The sequence below is a fragment of the Syngnathus floridae genome, chromosome 4 (assembly GCF_059516105.1).
Source record: "Syngnathus floridae isolate MCC-2025c chromosome 4, RoL_Sflo_1.0, whole genome shotgun sequence".
Classification (NCBI taxonomy): domain Eukaryota; kingdom Metazoa; phylum Chordata; class Actinopteri; order Syngnathiformes; family Syngnathidae; genus Syngnathus; species Syngnathus floridae.
The window spans coordinates 17,301,622-17,320,646 of record NC_142416.1 but is presented as its reverse complement, the minus strand read 5'-3'; the positions used below and the strand labels follow the sequence as shown (position 1 = coordinate 17,320,646).

At 41.2% G+C, this 19,025-nt stretch overlaps 2 protein-coding genes and 1 long non-coding RNA gene across 5 annotated transcripts; 1 reads left to right on the top strand and 2 right to left on the bottom strand.

Annotated features, from left to right (window-relative positions):
- Positions 1–110: 110 nt before the first annotated feature.
- Positions 111–18,097, top strand: LOC148399573 (uncharacterized). Of its 2 annotated transcripts, XR_015857832.1 has the most exons (5): positions 111–174; positions 797–1,606; positions 5,941–6,183; positions 7,407–11,077; positions 13,533–18,097. It is a non-coding gene; the product is annotated as an uncharacterized LOC148399573 (long non-coding RNA). The 2 variants fall into 2 exon arrangements; XR_015857833.1 differs by lacking the exon at positions 7,407–11,077.
- On the bottom strand, positions 393–8,879 carry smox (spermine oxidase). Of its 2 annotated transcripts, none has more exons than XM_088372429.1 (7): positions 8,733–8,879; positions 5,901–6,135; positions 5,148–5,371; positions 3,597–3,770; positions 2,763–3,459; positions 1,116–1,276; positions 393–938 (listed from the first exon to the last, which is right to left on the bottom strand). In XM_088372429.1, the coding sequence occupies exons 2-7, from the start codon at positions 6,106–6,108 to the stop codon at positions 786–788; spliced, it is 1,617 nt and encodes a 538-aa protein (XP_088228555.1). In that variant the 5' UTR covers positions 6,109–6,135; positions 8,733–8,879; the 3' UTR covers positions 393–785. The 2 variants fall into 2 exon arrangements, with proteins under 2 accessions (XP_088228555.1, XP_088228556.1); XM_088372430.1 differs by having other exon boundaries at positions 1,188–1,276.
- On the bottom strand, positions 14,236–18,109 carry LOC148399572 (hemicentin-1-like). The gene is made up of 5 exons (XM_088372432.1): positions 17,939–18,109; positions 15,844–16,128; positions 15,279–15,539; positions 14,930–15,184; positions 14,236–14,704 (listed from the first exon to the last, which is right to left on the bottom strand). Exons 1-5 carry the CDS (start codon positions 17,994–17,996, stop codon positions 14,568–14,570), a joined length of 996 nt encoding a protein of 331 aa, XP_088228558.1. The 5' UTR covers positions 17,997–18,109; the 3' UTR covers positions 14,236–14,567.
- Between the last annotated feature and the right edge of the window lie 916 nt (positions 18,110–19,025).

Here is a 19,025-nt window from a genome sequence, read left to right as displayed (position 1 = left end):
TATTTTGAAGTACCCGTGATGATTTTTTTCAGATTTCCAGGCTAACTGCATGGACATGATTGGTCTTAAAAGCAGCGATGACACTGCATCGGGCCTAGGGGGTGCTATAGGGCCGTCAGAAATCTGACGGAAGTGGGCGTGGCTATATTACTGAGCAGCAAGGGTGCGTTTAAGGTAGGTAAACAATCAATGATTTCTCCCAAAAAATTGATAAAATTGAAAATGCTACCTCGTAAGTGTAGCATATAAAGATGCTAATAAGTGAGAAGTGTACTTTTTGATCAAAGCTTGTGCCAATTTCCATCAATTTTAGCCGCCAACACTTATTCTTGTTTCCGGTGCGTGTTGATTTATGACCAAAAATAGTTTATGACAATGATTACACATCGATCTTGTGAGATGATAATAAAAGCTTTTAATTGGTTGAAAACCTCTTAGTTTTTATATCCACACACACACACACTTTATATATATATAAACAAACATTAGGGTACAGAAGGCACTTACATTAAAAAAATCAAGTTAAATCATGGTTGCTGTTATTAAAGACATTAGATGATAGTTTCTGTGTATTAAGAAGTATCGTTTTTGACATAGCACCATTGGCAACCTTTGAGCATTTCACCTGACATACAACATGGCAGGATTTGAATCTACATTACAGTAAAAATATTACCCAAAGTAATAATGCCCACCATATATATTTAGAAGACTATAAATTAAGCTGTAAGAAGTTTTGTTGTTTTTTTTCCCCCCCGTAAACACCTGTTTTGTCTTTTTTTTTTTTACATTTTAGGCTTTGTGGTGTCAGCAGCTTGCCAGTCCTGATACATCTCCACCAGACGGTAGGCCTCTCGCTGTCCGGACAACAATGCACCATGGGTAGTGGAATAGTATTTGCGGTGGGTAGCCTCGCCAGCAAACAGGAGCTGCAGGGCCTGAGCGAATAAATCAGAGCTTTAGAGCTAAAATGACATCCGTGTCAGTGTGACAAACAGTATTTTAATGCCGAGTTGTTGTTTTTCCATGACATGTTCTCAGTGCAATGTTTTCTAACAAATGCACTAACTTACAAAAATTAAAAAAAAGAATGTCAACAAGCTAGCAACTGTTACCGGAGCCTTGGTGCTGTTGGCGCAAGGCAGTGGCATGGCTAGCCTCTCAAAGTCTCCGCCACTGGAGCCTACCCTGGTATAGGAGTAGGAGCCTCGAAAGTATTGGTTGCTACCCCAGGAGGAACGCAGGATACGCCGGGGCTTTGGAATGTCAGGGTTCCCTGTAGATAAAGACTATTAGCATCATCAAAAATGTATTGATTAAAATCAATTAGTCAATCTCTCCTGGTGCTCGTATATGGTCACTATTGAGCTTGATTAGCAAGAGAAGTTAAAAAAAAGCTAATTAAGGTGAGCTAATTAATGACAGGTGTTGAGTAGTTCCTCTTCGTTTGCTCTCAGCCTATCAGAACGCGTGTTACTCCATTATCACCTGTGTTGTCTCTTTGAGTCGGCCATTTTTTTCAGTAACATGTGGAAATGGCAGACCGCATGTCAAAGAAGGCTTTGCTCACCAAAGGTATAGCCATAACGCCACCTTAACTCATCTGGTAAGCTAGTTCATCATTTTTTCAACTTTCTGTTCACTAAAAGTAATTTCAGCCAATGAAAGGCGTTTGAGCCAGTGTGCTTAAACATATAATCACATTTTAGCAACAAGGCATGGTATGATTCTGGCAAAAGAATTCTTAGCAGGAAAAAAAACTATGCTTGAAAAGAGCATGATGGCACCTTCATCAACAAAATTTTAATTCATTTGCTTTGCCAAAAAAAAAACCATTCCGTAAGAGCTAGTGCTCAATTTTTGTAGTGATGTCATTTTATGCTAGCATGTGATGATGCATCTTGGTTAAGCTAATACAAGCTAATACTGTCATGTTGATCATTTTCAACCATCTGAGATTTGTTTGCGTTGAGGAATTTGATGAATGAATAGAATTGTTTACGTAACATGGGTTTATGATTATGTAAAGGCTAAATTCTTGTGTCGTTGCAGAACACTGAAAATTACCTAAACAAAACAGAATGGATTAGATGCTTTGCAGCCATTTTGTGGCACCTACAGGCAAATTGTAAACCCCATTTTGTGGGTTGAGGGGTTCATTGTACTTGTTGCTCATTAATACAGCTAAAAGTACACTCAGTGCAAAATAAGCTAAGTTTAAACAGACGTGATAATGTTTATACGTAAAACGTTGCCGGTGCATTTGAAAGTCTTATGGTACTTTGACTACCGGGTTTTTAATTACATTTATAATCTCTTCCGTGTGTGTATTTATATAGTACAAACAAAAGTCTAGCCTGATACAACTTGTTATGGTGGTGACGCACTGTTGGCTGGGCAAATACTCACTCGTGTATTTTCATATTACAGTGTTCAACCTGATCTGGTCAGTGAGCTTACTCTTGAGCTCTGCTACCTAGTGTACATTTTGGGACACAGGACAAATATTTCTTAAATGTTAGAGATCGGGATGGAAAATGCACATTATTGTCTGCAATATGCATTTTACATTTTGAAGTTCTTTACCCAAACCTGTTAGACAATATTTCTGCTTACGGTCAACAATCAACAGAAGGTGCCTTGTTTCCAGTAGGTTGTGCAAATGAGATGACTCCATCAAGAATGTAAATATTTTGACAGCAGTAAGATTCATTTTCTGTCAAGGAATCACACAACAACAAATGCTAATCGGCTTTTCTGACCTGTAAAGTGCCTGAGTAGCTCTGTGCACGTCTCGGCTACAGTTTCATCATCGCAGCGCTCCATACAGAGAGCCTCCTCGCCGCAGATCCAGCCGCTCAGCATGTAGCCGTAGCGTTCCGGGGGGTAGAGCACGTCGAAGCTACAGATCTTCTTATACCACAGCTCCTCGGGGTAGGTCATCTGCTCAAGCTGGGCCTCGTCTTCCCACACAAACTGAATGCTGTTACACTCGGGACTCCAGAACGGCTCGGCGTACTCCAAGAAAATCTTATCTGTGGTGCTGATGCCCAGCTTCTCAATGGCTAACACTTTGTCCTCAGGTAGAGAAGGTGAGAACATGGCCTCGTGGTTGTGCTTTAACAAACCTAAGGAAACCGTCACGATCACGTGGTCGGCCATTATCCACTCTTCGTCTTCGCACTCCACGCTAACGGGGTGCCCGACGTCGAGGGTCTTCCGATTGTGGTTGTTGTTCCGGTTTGTGTCGTCCCGCTGGGCCGAGTAGTTCCAGTGGATGCAGCGGACTGGTTTGTTGAGGCAGATGGTGTGAGGGGGGATGTTCCTGGATAGGAGCTCCACGATCTTATTGAAACCTGTGGGAATGATGTAATGCGCGCCGGGGATCTCTGTCCACTCGCCAAACTCGCTCAGAGACACCTCATCCATGTTGGGAGAGCTGCTTTCGCAACTTTCAACCTAAAGAAAGACATTTTACAACATTTCTTAGTGCATGGTAGGAAGTTATTAAAAGAAAAAAATTACTAGCTTTGAGAACGAGAAATGACAAGTTGTGCTGAATTTGGTGGTGAGGCCACATTTCCATGAGTGCAAACCTTGAGGTACTGCTGAAGCATGGACAGTTTGAGCTTCTTGGTGCTTTCGGAATCATCTGGGTCCATTGTAATCCGCTTGCGCACGACATCTCGCGTAAAGATGCCGACGCTGTTCTGGCTTTCGGCGCCGACGGGCTTCCCGTGTTGGAAAAATTCCTGAGTCTGCTCATATACCTAAAGCGAGACGGAGAGTCATCACTTTGCGAAAAGAGGAAGAAAGAGGTCAAACAAGAAAGACAACCACGGAAGTGAACCCAGATCATCTTCTGTCCGTCGAGCCGGGCCTCCACTGGTGAACTGGAGTCACTCACAGCTGACATAGTGGATTTGAAAAGTCTACACACCCCTTTTGAAAGTTTTTTGTGATCTAAAAGAATAGATTAAGACTATTTTACAGAAATTGAGCTTTCAGTAGCATTGACAGTTTGATTTCCTGCTAGATTACGAGTTCCACTTGACCAGACCAGATTGAATCTTGGCCGAGGATCACACCCATTTATGTCTCTTGCAATTGTAACTCGGGGAAGTTTAGAACAATGTTGTGGTGAAGGCAGAGTAGGATAGAAAGGTCAACTCTGACTTCTTTTTTTATGACTAGCACGGAAATAGTATGTCTGACAAAAATACTGCTGTGCTGACATCTGCACTTATTTGTAATGTTTTTTTATGGCTTTCCAAACATGCTTGAAGGGAAAAAAAAAAGCCAGGGTAATAACGCCAGTCCATGTTGACAACCTGGTAATCTGCTATAATCTCGTTTTGGTTTTTTAGTGTGTGATGTTTGCTAAGAAAATAGACAAGCGCTAAGGGCAAAATGTCAACAAAGAAAGGGTAGTGTGTGTGTGGTTGTGATATTTGTGTCACTGTTTTCCCAGATGTGTGGTACACCCGCGCCCATGATTCAGGAAGAAGGGCTCTATTATTTGCAAAATACAAAGCCTTGACTGTCATTTAGGTTTTGTTCCACAAGCAAGACAAATGTTTGATTGGGCTTTTATTAGATGTTTAGAGCAGGGACAAGATATGATAACTTGCGCCATGGCGCGTGTTTATCAGTGGAGCGATCAGCTTGGTAACGGTAAAAACAAATGTGCATTGTTCAATGTTTTTGTGAGGGCACTGTGGGTTGGGAGGGGGGGGGGCATTAAGCGTTGGCTTGTGCTGTATTGGTGCTCCAGTAGCTGTTTTTTATTTTAATCTATTGTCGCACTGTGGAAGGAGAACACAAAAGGAACAATTTTAATTGCCTTAGTCGTCAATAGTTTGTTTTATGATTCGTAATTAAGTCGCAATATTATTTCAGTTGAATTTATTACAGATAAAATTTCCTTGTACTGTTTTTGTATGTTCATTCATTTATGATTTCTTCCCGACCTGTGCTTTCAAACACATGCGTCAACTGAAATGCATGAGACTCCAAATGATGTCATAAATTTAGTGTGATATGACTGAATAAAATCTTCATGTTACAATTTAGGCAAGCGTTGATCACATAAACCGACTTAACGATTCAACGTTTAGGTATGATTCCAAAAACCTGGGTTCTCTGACCTCATTGTAGAGATCACTGAACTCCTCCACGAGGTCTTTGGGGATCCTCTTGCCAACATTGGTCAGATAGTGCGCGACACCGTTCTTGCTGTACAAGCTGATGCGCCCGACGCTCGTCTCGCCATCCGTGTGCTCCAGCAGCCCGTTGTCCTCGGCCAAGTGGTACACCGGGTTCCCGGTGCCGCCGTGGATCCACGTGGCTCCTAACTCCAAAGCTGTTTCACCTGCAAGAAAAAATGCAGCAATAATTTTTGGGGGAGAGACACGCTAACGCCGATCAGACCTCATGCATTTACAGTATAGTGTTCCAGACAGATTTACTGTCGCCCGAGGCTCGACTAAAGTTATTTGCTTTTGCAACAAAATTGTGTTTCTGCTAGAAAGCAAGAACAAATCAATAAAGTATATCCAGTAAATATTAGCGGTACTCAATACTACTTTATTCCAAGATAGATACTTTATTTTATATTTTACCGATTGTTCTTGAGTAGTCACCGATACCAAGAACTGATACCACTAATACTTCTGATACCAAAGGTTTCCCCCCCCAAACTTAAAATTGCATAAAATTAATGACGATGTTCTAATCTTCAAATTTGTATTGACTGGTCGGCCACATTTTGACATTGCGAGTACCTATACGATGAAATAAGCCTGATGTCAACACCGATACCAATACCAGATACTTTATTTATGTACCTTTATGTAAGATCTGCCTTTTGTTAGTATGGCGCCATATTTGTTTTTTCTCACCGTGCTTAACACTTTGAACTCTCCCGCCGATGTGGTCTAGGGCTTCTAGGACTGTGACATCAGTGAAGCCCTTCTTGAGCAAGACCTTGGTTGCAGCGAGTCCGGCCAAGCCAGCGCCGATCACGACTACTCGAGGCTGCCGAGGAGTGCGCAGGCCGCTACTAAGGGGATCATCAGCGCCGTCTGAGGAGATTTCACAACTTTGCATGCCGTCCAAGCTCCTCTGCAATTTGGGCTGTGGGGAAAGGATGAAGAAATGTTTTGACTCAGCTTGTGTCAGAAGGTAATTACCGTCCGCAATCGCGTCATCTGATTTTCGCAATAAGTCAGACTTGGGTATGAGGTGTTCAAAAGAGGTTTGGTTAGAATTTCCATTTCAGCAAGAATGAAATTCAAATGTTTTTCTTTTCAAGACGCGAGACATGCAAACTCAAAGGTGACAGTCGCGACAGCTAACGCATTAGCATGCAAGGTGCAGGGCTGAACATGAGCTGACTGAGTTGAGAGTCACACCGCGTAAATTTGCAGAAGCACCTATTTGACATTATTTTCATATGGAGCACATATGTGTTAACCATGTTTATCTGAACACGTGATATGGCGCTGTTACCATCTACCGGGATGTGGGTCAGCCTCCGCATGGATTTATTGAGCGGTGGTCGTTTTTATAGAAAGAATAATGCGATAAAATGAAGCTATTTGGTCATTTTGCTTTGGCTTTTTGTCCCAGACTTGTGGATATTTTAAATGGAAACTTATCAGTTGGTCGGAGAAGAGGGTGCCAAAGTAGTAGACGAAACAAATGGTTGAGGAGATATATTGACAAAACATGTGATGCTGCTTTACTTAAATTTAAAGGTGTTTTTTTTCCTGAATCTGTGTTTTCATAGACATAAATGTGTGTGTGGGAGGGGGAGGGAAATGGAGATTGGATATACTGTGTCCCATCATCCAGCTCCCCAGTTGGATTGTGGTGCCAGACTCACTACTGCCTCCACAGGTCACAAACTGTACTTTGACGTAATTACGCAATCTAATTACGAAAATACTTCTTTGGGATGGTTCAGTCATGCTGGGTCTTAAACTCAAATGAGACATACGTAATCCTCGGGAATTTTATGTCGGTCAAATTTAGACCGACCGGGTAATTTATTTTACGGAATTAAAAAAGGGATGTTAATCTGAAGAATGTACATTCTGGAATGAGCGAAGCTGACAGAACCAAAAGCAACCTCTCGCTTGTAATTTCGTGCTTGGTTAATACTGCCGCCGCACTCTTTACACCATCACGGCAGATTAATGTGTGGGCTGGCCTTGGGTGGATCGGGAGCTCAGGGTGAGGTGGTGTAAGGAGGGCGGGGGGGTTACCACTGACCTAGAAATGGCAATCTACAACACATCTGCTAGTGGCCTTTTGATTATTATTATTATTTTTTTTTCAAAGAGCACAGTCAGCCTTTCTTACAAGTGAACTCCTGTCCCCCATCTCTCCATTTTTAATTCCAGCTGCATGCACTGTCACATCTGCGGTTATTTTGGAGACCCCGTTTGTACGACAACAAACATGTCCTTCGCTGCATCGAGCGAGAACAAAAAAAAAAAACCTCTTAATCTCAGCTGCTTTGTGTCAAAGGTTAGACATTCCACACTTTTGCCCTAGGATAATGGAATGTCATGTAAATACAGACATGTGTGGAATAAAACACAAACATGTGTGGAATATTTCTTTATTGTAAAATTACAACTTTATTCTCATGAGGGTTTTTTTTTTTTGCAACATGTAATTGTATTATATGTCTGAGTGAAGTATTCAGTTATTGTAATGTAGTGTGGCTGAAACTGAAGAATCCTTTTAGGTGTTTAATAATCCAATCTGAATTGTTTGACAATATACATCACACTTTTGATGATTTATGGGTTCATAACTGATTTTGCAATATTGTTCCTTTGCTTGGTTTGGCAGTAATAACTAGGGAAGGGTGACTAATACTACCATTACTAGTACCAATATCAGGCTGATACTAGCCTTATTTCAAGGTTGAATGCTAATACTAAAGGCAAAAAGAAAAAATGCATTGAGTAAGTTTCTCTTGCTAATAATTGCTTTGGCCATTTGACACATCATCATTTCAAGATTCAAGAATTTTTATTGGCCATGTTTGAGCGTGCCAAACGAGGAATTTGACTTTGGTACATCTCTGTTCAACATTTAGGTGACGAACAACACTCAGGACATGTTTAACATTTGTTTTTATTTATTAGTATGAAATGTTAGAGATTTGGCCAAGTGATACTAACTGAATAAAGAACAATAATCAGCAGCAGTAGGCATGAAAAATTATGAATCATTTATTCCAAAGAACAGCAATAAATTGTGTCCCAGAAAAAAAATACAAATCTGACCAGAAAAAAAATACAAATCTGACCTCGTTAGTTGTTGTTATAGACTAGTAAGGGTGGCAGACAAGTGCCACGTAGAAACTGCGGTGCCACAGTGGCCATGGACCACCAACACAAGTGCACTGAGATTTCCCATCATCAGCACACACAGCATTTTGTTAAAAAAAAAAAAACTGACAACAAGAGAAACACTGCGCGTGCACGCCGATCCAAACAGTTAAACAACTTATTATTTTAAAGTAAAAACACGAGTGTCATCAATTTTCTACTCAAAAATCTTTTTGTGTGTGACACTGTTGTTAAAGTGCAGACGGACGATAAACAAAACGAGCGGTTTTGTTGGGTTTTTTTTTTTTCTGTCAAGTGACACGCTGGTCGCGGGGGGGGAAATATGACGAGCGCTCGTGTAGTGTTTCAAGCCGGCGGACTTACCCCGAGTGTCTCGTCGTCTTGACGCCGCTAAAACGTCGGGCTGTGGCACCGCCGGCTCGCCTTTGTGCCAATGCTTTGCCTCTTCACCGGCTCCGCTAATATATGTATGCGTGCAAACCAGAAGCAACCAGTTTTGTGCAGAGTCGCTGCTCCCTCATTGGTTGTAAACAAGTGCGCGGTGACGTCACGACCCGCCCACCGCGCGCACACTCATTTGCGTGCAGCAAACACAAACAAAACCCCTGCCTCAGGACTTTCAAATAGATGACATGGAACATATCAAGGAGAACTAATAACAATTTTACTGAAAAACAAAAATAACTGGTTTTGTTTTGCATATTAAGTTACAGCTGTAGATTACATAGAGAGGACCCCTGTGGGATACAGGTCAGGTCAGGTCAGGTCACGGATACCAGACAGAGGAGCAAATGTTTTACTGGCCTTTGGATACTGAAATCAATGTAGTGCTATATCCTTAATGCCAACCTACCATCCAAGATGACCCAATAGTGTACTATAGTTTTGTCAAAAGTTTCAACTGGACCAGAACTGCATTATAACCTCAAGGAGACCTATAGACTGTCTCAAATGCTTGACAATGTCCCAGAGTTCAATGCCAACCGTTGCTTGAAAACGACCGAAATTACCTGTGGCAATGAGAAAATTGTTGTTTTAATATAATTTTCTCAACTAGAACAAATCAAAATCTGTACAATCACTACAGGTAACAGTTCAACTTTGTTAAGGAGCAAATTGTACGGTTAAAAGTCCTCAGAATTTGTTTGAGCTCAGATGTTTGGCTGTATTTTAGTGTTAGCACATGTTAACATAGCTGTCTTTTACAACCGAAAAATTATTCATTCTAAACTCCTTGGAATTTCAGCATCACGGCAACTGGGTTTGGCCCTTGCTCAACCGTATGCAAAACATGTTCACGGACTACCAACATTTCAGCATAAACCACATTTTAACAAAGCTTTTCTGTCTAATACATCGTTTGATAATAGATCGATGATAGTTCCATGCAGTGTCATTTTGCGTGGTTAAGATAGAAACCCTCCAGGAAGTAGACCGTTGTTTTTTTTGGGTAATCCTAAATTGCTTTGGCTAAACAGGTTGAGTCATTTATCAGCAACGAGTCATGATTGCATCGTTCCACATCTAAGTTGTTACCAGACTTGATCTGGGTGTGACTATTGAGTTACTATTGAATTTTATCTCGCTTGGTTGCCTCCCATCCTGTCATGGGAATAGTTTGGTCTGGCCTTTTGTTCCAAGGACAGTCGTCCAGAATATCAAAGGCTTTGTTTGTAAACCCTTCAGGTAAAACCAATTGTCTTTTGGGATGATTGTATTAGGCTATTTATTTTTGTATCATCAGTGTGCAGACCTAATGCAAATCAGTTTAGTAAGGACAGTAAATATACAGCGCATATTATGCCCGTGTACCTCCTCGCTAGCTAGCCAGCTAGCTTGTTTGATTAGTAGCATTTTTGGCTAAAGCCAAACAGTAGCAGCGGTTTTACTTTCTGAACCTAGTTAGCGTGCTAGTTTGATTCCAACCATCGGTGACTAAAGCCAAACAGTGGCAGGGATTTTACTTTCTGGACTTGATTTTGACATTTCTGGTCAAACATCACAGAAAAAGTTGCTTAATTTTTGTTATTTTTATCTTGTATAACTGTTCACTTAATATTCATAGTTGACAGTCTGTTCCTCTGTCATTTCATATTCTCGCATGAGTGGAGTAGCACAATGTTATGTTTTGATCTTCCATACTATTAAGCAGAATACCGCTGGTGGTAAGGAGCACACTTAATGTTTACAGTTTCCCAAACCTCGAGGCTGCATTCGAAAGGTCGAGTAAGGTCATTTTACTGTTCAAGATACTCAGCGATTCTTTAAAGACAGAATTATGTAATCCCAACACTGTGTAGTCCCTGTTTTTAGGGGGATGATCACATGCTTCTTTGTTGTCTCCATTACGTCGCATCCAATGTGATGTGGGCCGGCACGTGAATTTGCATGTGTTCCCCGCATAATTGGAGTGGAGAGAAATGCAATTGCCTGATTGGTGCAAATCTTGGATCATGAGAAAGGCTTCACAGAGAGTTCACATTGTGAGTCTGCCCAGCGTTGGCTGACTGTATTGTCCACACTTTCCCCCACCTCGCTGTCGCACTACACAGCGGCGAGGGAGAAAGTAGCTTTTCATTGACGTTTTCAGAAGCGGGGAAGTCAGTCAGCTGGCTCAAAGTGCCAGTCATGACCTCCAGCTATTCCCCGGCAACCAGAAACTTGCATGGAAGGTCTAGAGCGGATCACTAACTACACCGCCATAATGGGTAAACAATTAGACATTTTTCTTCCGGTTGAGGTTTTTATTCTTGTGAGATTCTGTTTGCCGTCGTGTTAAGGTATTCGAAGACAGTGACTGTATTTTCCGAACCCTCTTAAATGTGATGCCCAACTTCCACCCATCCATTTTCTACTGCTTATTCAGTGTTTATAGACCAAGCTTTTATTTACCCTATTGAAAAAAAACAGAAGCTTTCATTTGAATCTGTAAGGCAAGACGAGTTGATTTATATGGCCATTAATGACACATTTTTAATGGCTTCCAGGATCGCGGTTCACAAAAATCAACATCCCCTATCAAGGATTTTTCTTTCCTTAAGAGAAAATGGTGGGTAGAAACCTTGAGAAGGAATCACAGGTAGAGAGCCACTTCCGGGCTGCAATAGACGACGGCCAAGTGACAATTTTGATAACATACGATACCGTAAATTAAAATAAACAGTATAGGATGTTATAATGTATCTTGAAAAATGTTCATCCACTTTTGCATTTCAAGGCAAATTGTGGTTTTATTTTGGTGTAGTTTTCTACACAATTTTCCTGTGCTGTCTCTCTCTCTCTGTGCAACCTTTAGTATACATTTTGAATATTTAATCTTGGTGTAATTTTCTACAGCAGTTTCCTGTACTGTCTGTCTCTGTCTGTGCAACCTTGAAGACAACCTCTCTAAACTAGAATGTCACTTCCCTTCCTGAGGAAAAAGAAATGAGCTCACCAGCAGCTGCAACACTGTGCCAAGGACATTACACACGCCTCAGCATATCTGGAACAAAATCAACTTCTCATTGGAGCGCAAGCATACAGTACATAATGCAGAGATGTTATCATGCATTTGTGTCGTCGCCCTATTTGACTCATTCTCCTTCTGCAAACCCAAGTCATGCTCAACGATTGCGCAACATATCTCCGAGTTCTGAGATCAGTTGTGGTTTCTCAACAAGGAATTCTATCTTATTTATCCATCTTAGATCTGTCTCTCTTTTCCCAAACACGTGCAAAAGTCTCTTTCATCTGAAATCCCATTTGACTGCGCTTTTAAAAAAAAAAAAAAAAGAAAGAGGAAAAAAAAAGGCACTCGCTGCAAAAGAGCACAAAACATGTTTATTTTGAAAGCCTGCAGTAGCTTAACGATTGAGTTGGGATGGAGCAAACGGAAGCAACATAGTGGACGTGGTGTATTCAATAGGTCGCAGGCAGACAGAGATAGACATGAAAAAGGAGGATGCAATAATAAATATAGCTTCCTGTCTTAACTTTGGCCTCAAAAGAGCAGCAACAAAATAACACAATATGTCCTGGCCCACTGTATGGTATCATCCGGTAGTGCGACAGTGGAGATGTGGGGGGGGGGACATCGGCGCCTGCTGCGTGCGTACACGTAGACTATTTTCGAAGTGCAGGAAAGGGATGAGTGGCCACCACCCTGGTGCTGTTATTGTGAGCGGCGCAGACAATGCAAGCCATGATTGAATACTCAGAATAGATGAATCTGGATCAACTGTTAACAATTTTCAAGATAATAAAAATACACAACTGACTGACAAATATATGTTACATTCAGATGTGTTAAACAAATCTGGACAGAGCACCTGTTGTTTGAAACCACCCATTTTAAAAAGGAGCATAAGTATAAAAATTAGCATGACGAAATGAACCTCAAGTGAATGATGTTTCATATTTGAAAACACTACCGAAAAAGATGTCGCAAACCCTGACAAGGGCTCAACCGATTTGAATTTTGAAAAACAATTGAAAGGGGGAAAAAAATGGTGACCGATTCATCCGCAAAAGTTTTTTTTTTTTAATTAAATACACGCACTATATTATTTATTTATTTATTTAATTTTATTTCTTGTAGGTAGATCTTTATGACTTGGTCATTTTAAAAGTAGCTCGGAAGCTGAAAAAGTTTGAGCACCCCTGGTCTAGACAATATCAATATACAGTAGCGTACTAGGCATAAGTGTTCATTAAAAACCATGACACTTTATTCCTCCAATAATACCTGTGGCACTCTGATCGGTCTTGGTACTACGACATGCAATTATAGCTGGAGAAAGTATGCTGTGCACCACATGCTAAAAGGAAATAAGAACAAAGACACACACACTTAGGCATCGACTCCACGTTTCAGTTCGCCCGCGCTTTGTCACTTTGTCCTGTCAAATGGTGCAAGTATGTACACTAAGTACTCACACTTGCGTGGGGCGGGAAAAGCCAGGCTTGCGCAGGTGCTTCAAAGACTTACAGTTCAATAAGTCAGCCATTTTGGTTTAGGGAACTGGCAATGGCATTTTGTAGCGGCACTAAAAAATACACATTTTTTTCCCCCACACAATCAATAAAAAACAATCAGGCTTGAAAATCTGATGGAAGAACAAAATCGTATTGAATCCCCACTCCAATATTGTTCTATAAAATCTGTTTTTTTTCTTTTTGCAGGATTTGCTTCCAAATGATGGCCTAGGCATTGCTTACACGATTGTGTCCAAACGATTTCGGGCTTAAGATGTCCACATCTCACGAAAGAAAAACAAGCCGTGCCGCCAATGGTACACAACTGAGGCTCAATAGAGGCTCAGAGGTATTTCAGTGATGCGCCAGTCGTTGATGGGTGTGTGTGTGTGTGCGTGTCCACAATCGTGGTCATTGTGATTTTTCTAGTCATTTTTTAATTAGGTTGGATGTCTTTTTGTTAGCATAGATTTCTCCGACAAAATATAAATATTAGATGGATTATGTAATCGTTTACCGAAACAATTAATCACTTTATCACTTTAAGCCCAGTACTACATACAAATTGTTGCCATCTATGTTATCTTGTCAGTTTTCATTCTTAAAAAGTGGTATTTGGTCTGTATGTATTTACTCCAAATATTAGCAAAAGTAAGCTCCAATAATTAGTAAGGCTCTTTATCCTTTCCATATAATTTTTCTTTTCATTTAATTTTGTTTTTTCAACTTGGGTCACTATGAAGCATGTACTTTTGGCAAAGAGAAAAACACGCGCACAATTTCATCCTTGGTGGATGCAGCAAGTTTGTTCACTCACGCAATGATTAATCAATCAAACATATTGTGTGTGTGTGTCATTCAAGCCCTAAATGTAGCCGCCGTTTGTGAATGAGCTCATTCAAAACAAAACAAAGATCGACGACTTTATTGAAGATAGGGAAAAAAACAATCGAGCAGCAAATCAAAGGAAAAGCAAATCTAACTCCATGCATGAGCTTAATCCATGACTAAATGCGCCAAAACTTACCAACTAACTAAATGCGCCTACAGTGGCAGCAAATGTAAGCTTAATCAACGACTAAATGCGCCTATGGTGGCAATTCAATGGCAAAATGTACAGTGGCAAATCAATGGTCGGAGAATGCATGCAGAGACCAATCAATGGCTGGCTGGTGGGTGGGCGGGCTGCCTGGCGCTGGCTTTTTCTGCCTCCACCTTCAGCGTGCTGTGCTGTGCTGTCTTCTAGGCGGCCAGCTGAAGCAGCAGATGCACCAGGGTGACCGTCACCAGCAGAGCAGGTGAGTAGGACAGGCCGCCGCCGCCGCTGAGCGTAGTTGGCGCCTTTTTGGTGGTGGTGCTCCTACCGGCTCCTTTCGGATCTGAATGGGAGAATGGCAATTGGAAAAGGTCAGCTGGCAACGTTTGAACTTGCCGCACACTTTTGCGCGCAGCACCGCGAGTGCGCTTTGTAAAGGAAAAAGTGCCGCTGAATGGGCTAGCTTCTTGGTTAGCTTCCACTGCCAATGAAATGCAAAATGGTTCCGGCTCAATCAAAGCTTTTCGGCTCTCGTACCACCGAGTGGATTGTGCAACATCAAACTCACCCGGAATGCTGACAGTGAAGGGCACAGTCGTCGGCCCGTATTCGGCCGTGTAGGTTCCCGCGTCGGTTGGTACCAGGTTTGGGATCCTTAGCTCCACTTCGTTTGTTCCGCTTTTGACGTATCTCTGATCGGTAAGCGGAGTGCCGTCCTTCTCCCAGGTGACCTTCGAGTCAACTGTGCCTTCGACTTTCAATACGAGGTCTCTGCTCAGCTTGCCCACGCAAGTGGTATCGGTGCTCAGGCAGACTGGCGCCACTGCCAGCACAAGAAAAGCACAAGTGATCAAATGAGAAAGAAATGGTGCACAAAAAGCTTTCGTGTGGCGAGCGGCTTTCCTGCAACATCAAACCTTGGACGGAAAAATGTTCTTCGTCGCCGTCGGCGCCGCCCGTGAACTTTGCCTCGTCGTCGTCGGCCAGGTTGTTGATCGTCAGGGTAGCCCCGGTGACTCCACCTGGGTACTTGGAGTTGTCGGCCAAAATCGTGTCCTTCCCCTTCTTCCACTTGATTGACTCGACAGTTCCTTTTTTGAGCCCCAATTTGATGCTGCCATCCTTTTTGCCCTTGCACAGCCCGGGTGTGGTGCTGGTGCCACCTAAGCAGTCCACCACTGCCAGCACAAGAAAAGCAGAATCACTCACTCTGGTCTGTGCGCAAAGTACATTGGAGCAAAGACTGTGGCGCTAAGTGGACCCTTTGAAAAGGACGCCGAGATGTATTTTGGTCAAATTTTGGACATTTTTCTCCAACTTTTCTCCTGAGCATAAGAGAGTTTCCCTGTGTGGAGTGTGTGCGTGTTGTCCCTGTGGGCGTGCCTCCCCCCCCCACACACACACACACATTCCTAAAACATGCGAAGGAAACGGTGCACAAGAAGCTTTCGTGCGGCCAGCGGCTGTCCTGCAACATCTAACCTTTGACCTGGAACTTTTCCACTGGTGTTGTGTTTTTGGCCGTGTACTCTCCCTCGTCCGGTACATCCAGGCTCAGGATCTCCAGGTTTATATTTTTAACACCATCAATCTTGTACTTAGCGTTGTCACTTTGAAGTGCGGCATCCTTCTCCCACTGGACATCCGGGTCAGCGCTAGCAATTGTCTTTTTGACTTTCAATTTGAGCGCTCCGCCCTTCTTGCCGTTGCACGGCACAGTCTTGCCATCAGTCTTGCCCTCGCATTCTGGTGTCCCCTCCACCAGCACTACAAAAGCAGAAGAGGGCAAAGTATCACCCACTCTGGTCTGGTCTGTGTGCAAAGTACACATTTGAGGAAAGAATGGCTATTTGCCATGTTCATTTCTGAATATGAATTTTGCCATTGTAAATTGTTGTCTTTGTTATTTACGTGACACCACTGGATCCGAATTGTAATCCGCCCTGCGTAAGACCAAATTGAATGTGTCGGTCTTGTCTTCTTTTCGAGGAGTGTTGTTTCAAACAAAAACAAAGGGAACATATTTGGATGACCTCTACTCCTCCCTCCCTACCAAGTTGTGTTTGTAAAAGCAAAATGTGATTCCCTTGGTTTCTGAATCTATTATTTTGTACAAAAAACGTCATGTTCTGTTTGAAAATGCAAAATGTGATTATTGGTCTTTTTTTGGTGGTAAAACAAACCAAATCTATTCGAAATAGTGTATACTGACTGCAATGAAAGCGGTTCGAAATGTTTTGTCATGAAAGCGGTTAGAAATGTTTTGTTTTATAGGTTTTCTGTGAAACCAAATTAACATTTGGATTAGAGAAAAAAAAAGCATGTGCTGTTTGAAAAATTAAAAAAAAAATCTGAATTGATTCTTTATAGTGTAGACCGTTTGCAATTAGTGGTTTTAAATATTCTTATATATTTATAAGATACTATATTGAAGTATTCTTTTAAATAGGGGTTCTTTGGTAACATTTTGATTATTGAACATGCAAAATGTGATTTCCTTTATTTGTTTAAAAAAAATCTGAATTTAGTCTTAAAGACATTTGAATGTTTTTTTTAAAGGCTTTCTTTAAAATCATGTCTTTTAATTGTTTGAAAAAAGGTCTGAATTCAGTCTTAACAGTGTTTGCAATGATAGTTTCCACGAGTGGTTTGGAATGTTTTCGTTTTTGTTTTTTGTTTTTTTAGAATTTCTTTGAAATCAAGGTAACACATTTTAATGATCTATATTCAAAAAACGCCATGTTTGGTTGGAAAATGTATAATGTGATTTTTTTTTAGAATTTCTTTGAAATCAAGGTAACACATTTTAATGATCTATATTCAAAAAACGCCATGTTTGGTTGGAAAATGTACAATGTGACTCCCTTTAAACAAAAATCGGAATTCATTCCTAATAGTTTGCTATTAAAGTTTCCACGAGTGGTTTTGATTTTTTTTTTTTTTTAAATATAGGCTTTCTTTGAAATCAAGGTAACATGTTATCTAGATTAAAAAAACGCCATGTTTGCTTGGAAAATGTATAATGTGACTCCCTTGAATTGTGTAAAACAAAAATCAGAATTCATTCCTAATAGTTTGCTTTTAAAGTTTCCATGAGTGGTTTTGATTATTTTTATTTTAAAATATAGGCTTTCTTTGAAATCAAGGGAACATGTTATCTAGATTAAAAAAAAAACGCCATGTTTGGTTGGGAAATGTAAAATGTGACTCCCTTTAATTGTTTAAAACAAAAATCAGAATTAATTCCTAATAGTTTGCTATTAAAGTTTCCACGAGTGGTTTCGATTTTTTTTTTTTAAATATAGGCTTTGTTTGAAATCAAGGGAACATGTTATCTAGATTTAAAAAAAACGCCATGTTCTGTTTGAAAATGAAAAAGTATTTCAAAAAGTATTTCAATTTGTTAACAAAAATCCGAATTTAGTCTTTATAGTGTATAAGTGATGTGGCAGAGAAAAAGCAAGGCACACACACACACACAACACAGTCCTAAGTCTCCTAAATCCAGTTTTATTCATGCGCCTAAAAGCTTGCGCAAAATGGTTAGCAACATAGGAATTGAATTCAACGCCCTTACCTTGACCAAGTTGCTGGCTGTACACGAGCACCAAGCATAGCAGCTTGGAGAAGTTCATCTTCTTTCGAGGACGACCAGGAAAGAAAGGAGGGAGCGTTCGGCGCTGGAGCTGGATCTGGATCTGGAGGTGCGAGCAGGCCAATCCACTGAATCAAACAACCCGAAAGAGCTCAGCGAGCGAGCCTCTATAAAGCGCTCAATCGCCGTCATCTTCAATGGCGCTTCGAAAGTTTGCACATTTGTTGCTCGTTGATTGGCTGCATTTGGGAACTTTATGACGAGTGCGCGCGTGCTACACGTACGCAAAAGCGGCCGCGTAACCTTATATAACCCCCTTTGTCTGACGCCATACAGCTGCTTGCTCGTCTCCTTAAAGTCTTTACGGAATGTCATAACTGTTGCGCTTCCGAGTCACGGCGAGCGGCACGTTTTGTCCTTTCAGAAGTCTTTTCGATTCTTTTCCAAATCCACTCAACGGATACAGAGCCATCTCCTCGACATTCGGGTGCCCCTTATCCCGGTGGTGCCTTTAGTGGCAGTAGTAGAAATCGTCGCGATCAGAAAGACATCCAACCTAATTAAGAAATAACTAAAAAATATATTCATATATCACAATGACGACGATTGTGGACACACGCAAAGACCATAAAGGAATGCAACGTCACTGAAATAGCCTCTATGATTTCACTTGCGTACCATTGGTGCCATGGCTTGTTTTTCTTTTGTGAGATGTGGACATCTTAAGCCCGAAATTGTTTGGACACGATTATGTAAGCAATGCACAGGGCATCATTCGGAAACAAATCCTGCAAAAAAACAACAAAAAAAATATTTTATTGTAACAATATTGGAGTGGGGATTCATTACAATTTTGTTCATCCCACTGATATTCATGCCGGATTGTTTTTTATTGTTTGTGTGTATAAAAAAACAAAAAAGTATATTTTTTTAGTGCCGCTACAGAATGCCATTGCCGGTTACCTAAAAAAAAAAAAAAAAAAAAAGACTTAACTTTTTGAACTCTTAACTATTTGTAGCACCTGCGTGAGCCTGGCTTTTACCGCCCCACGCAAGTGTGTATGTAGTC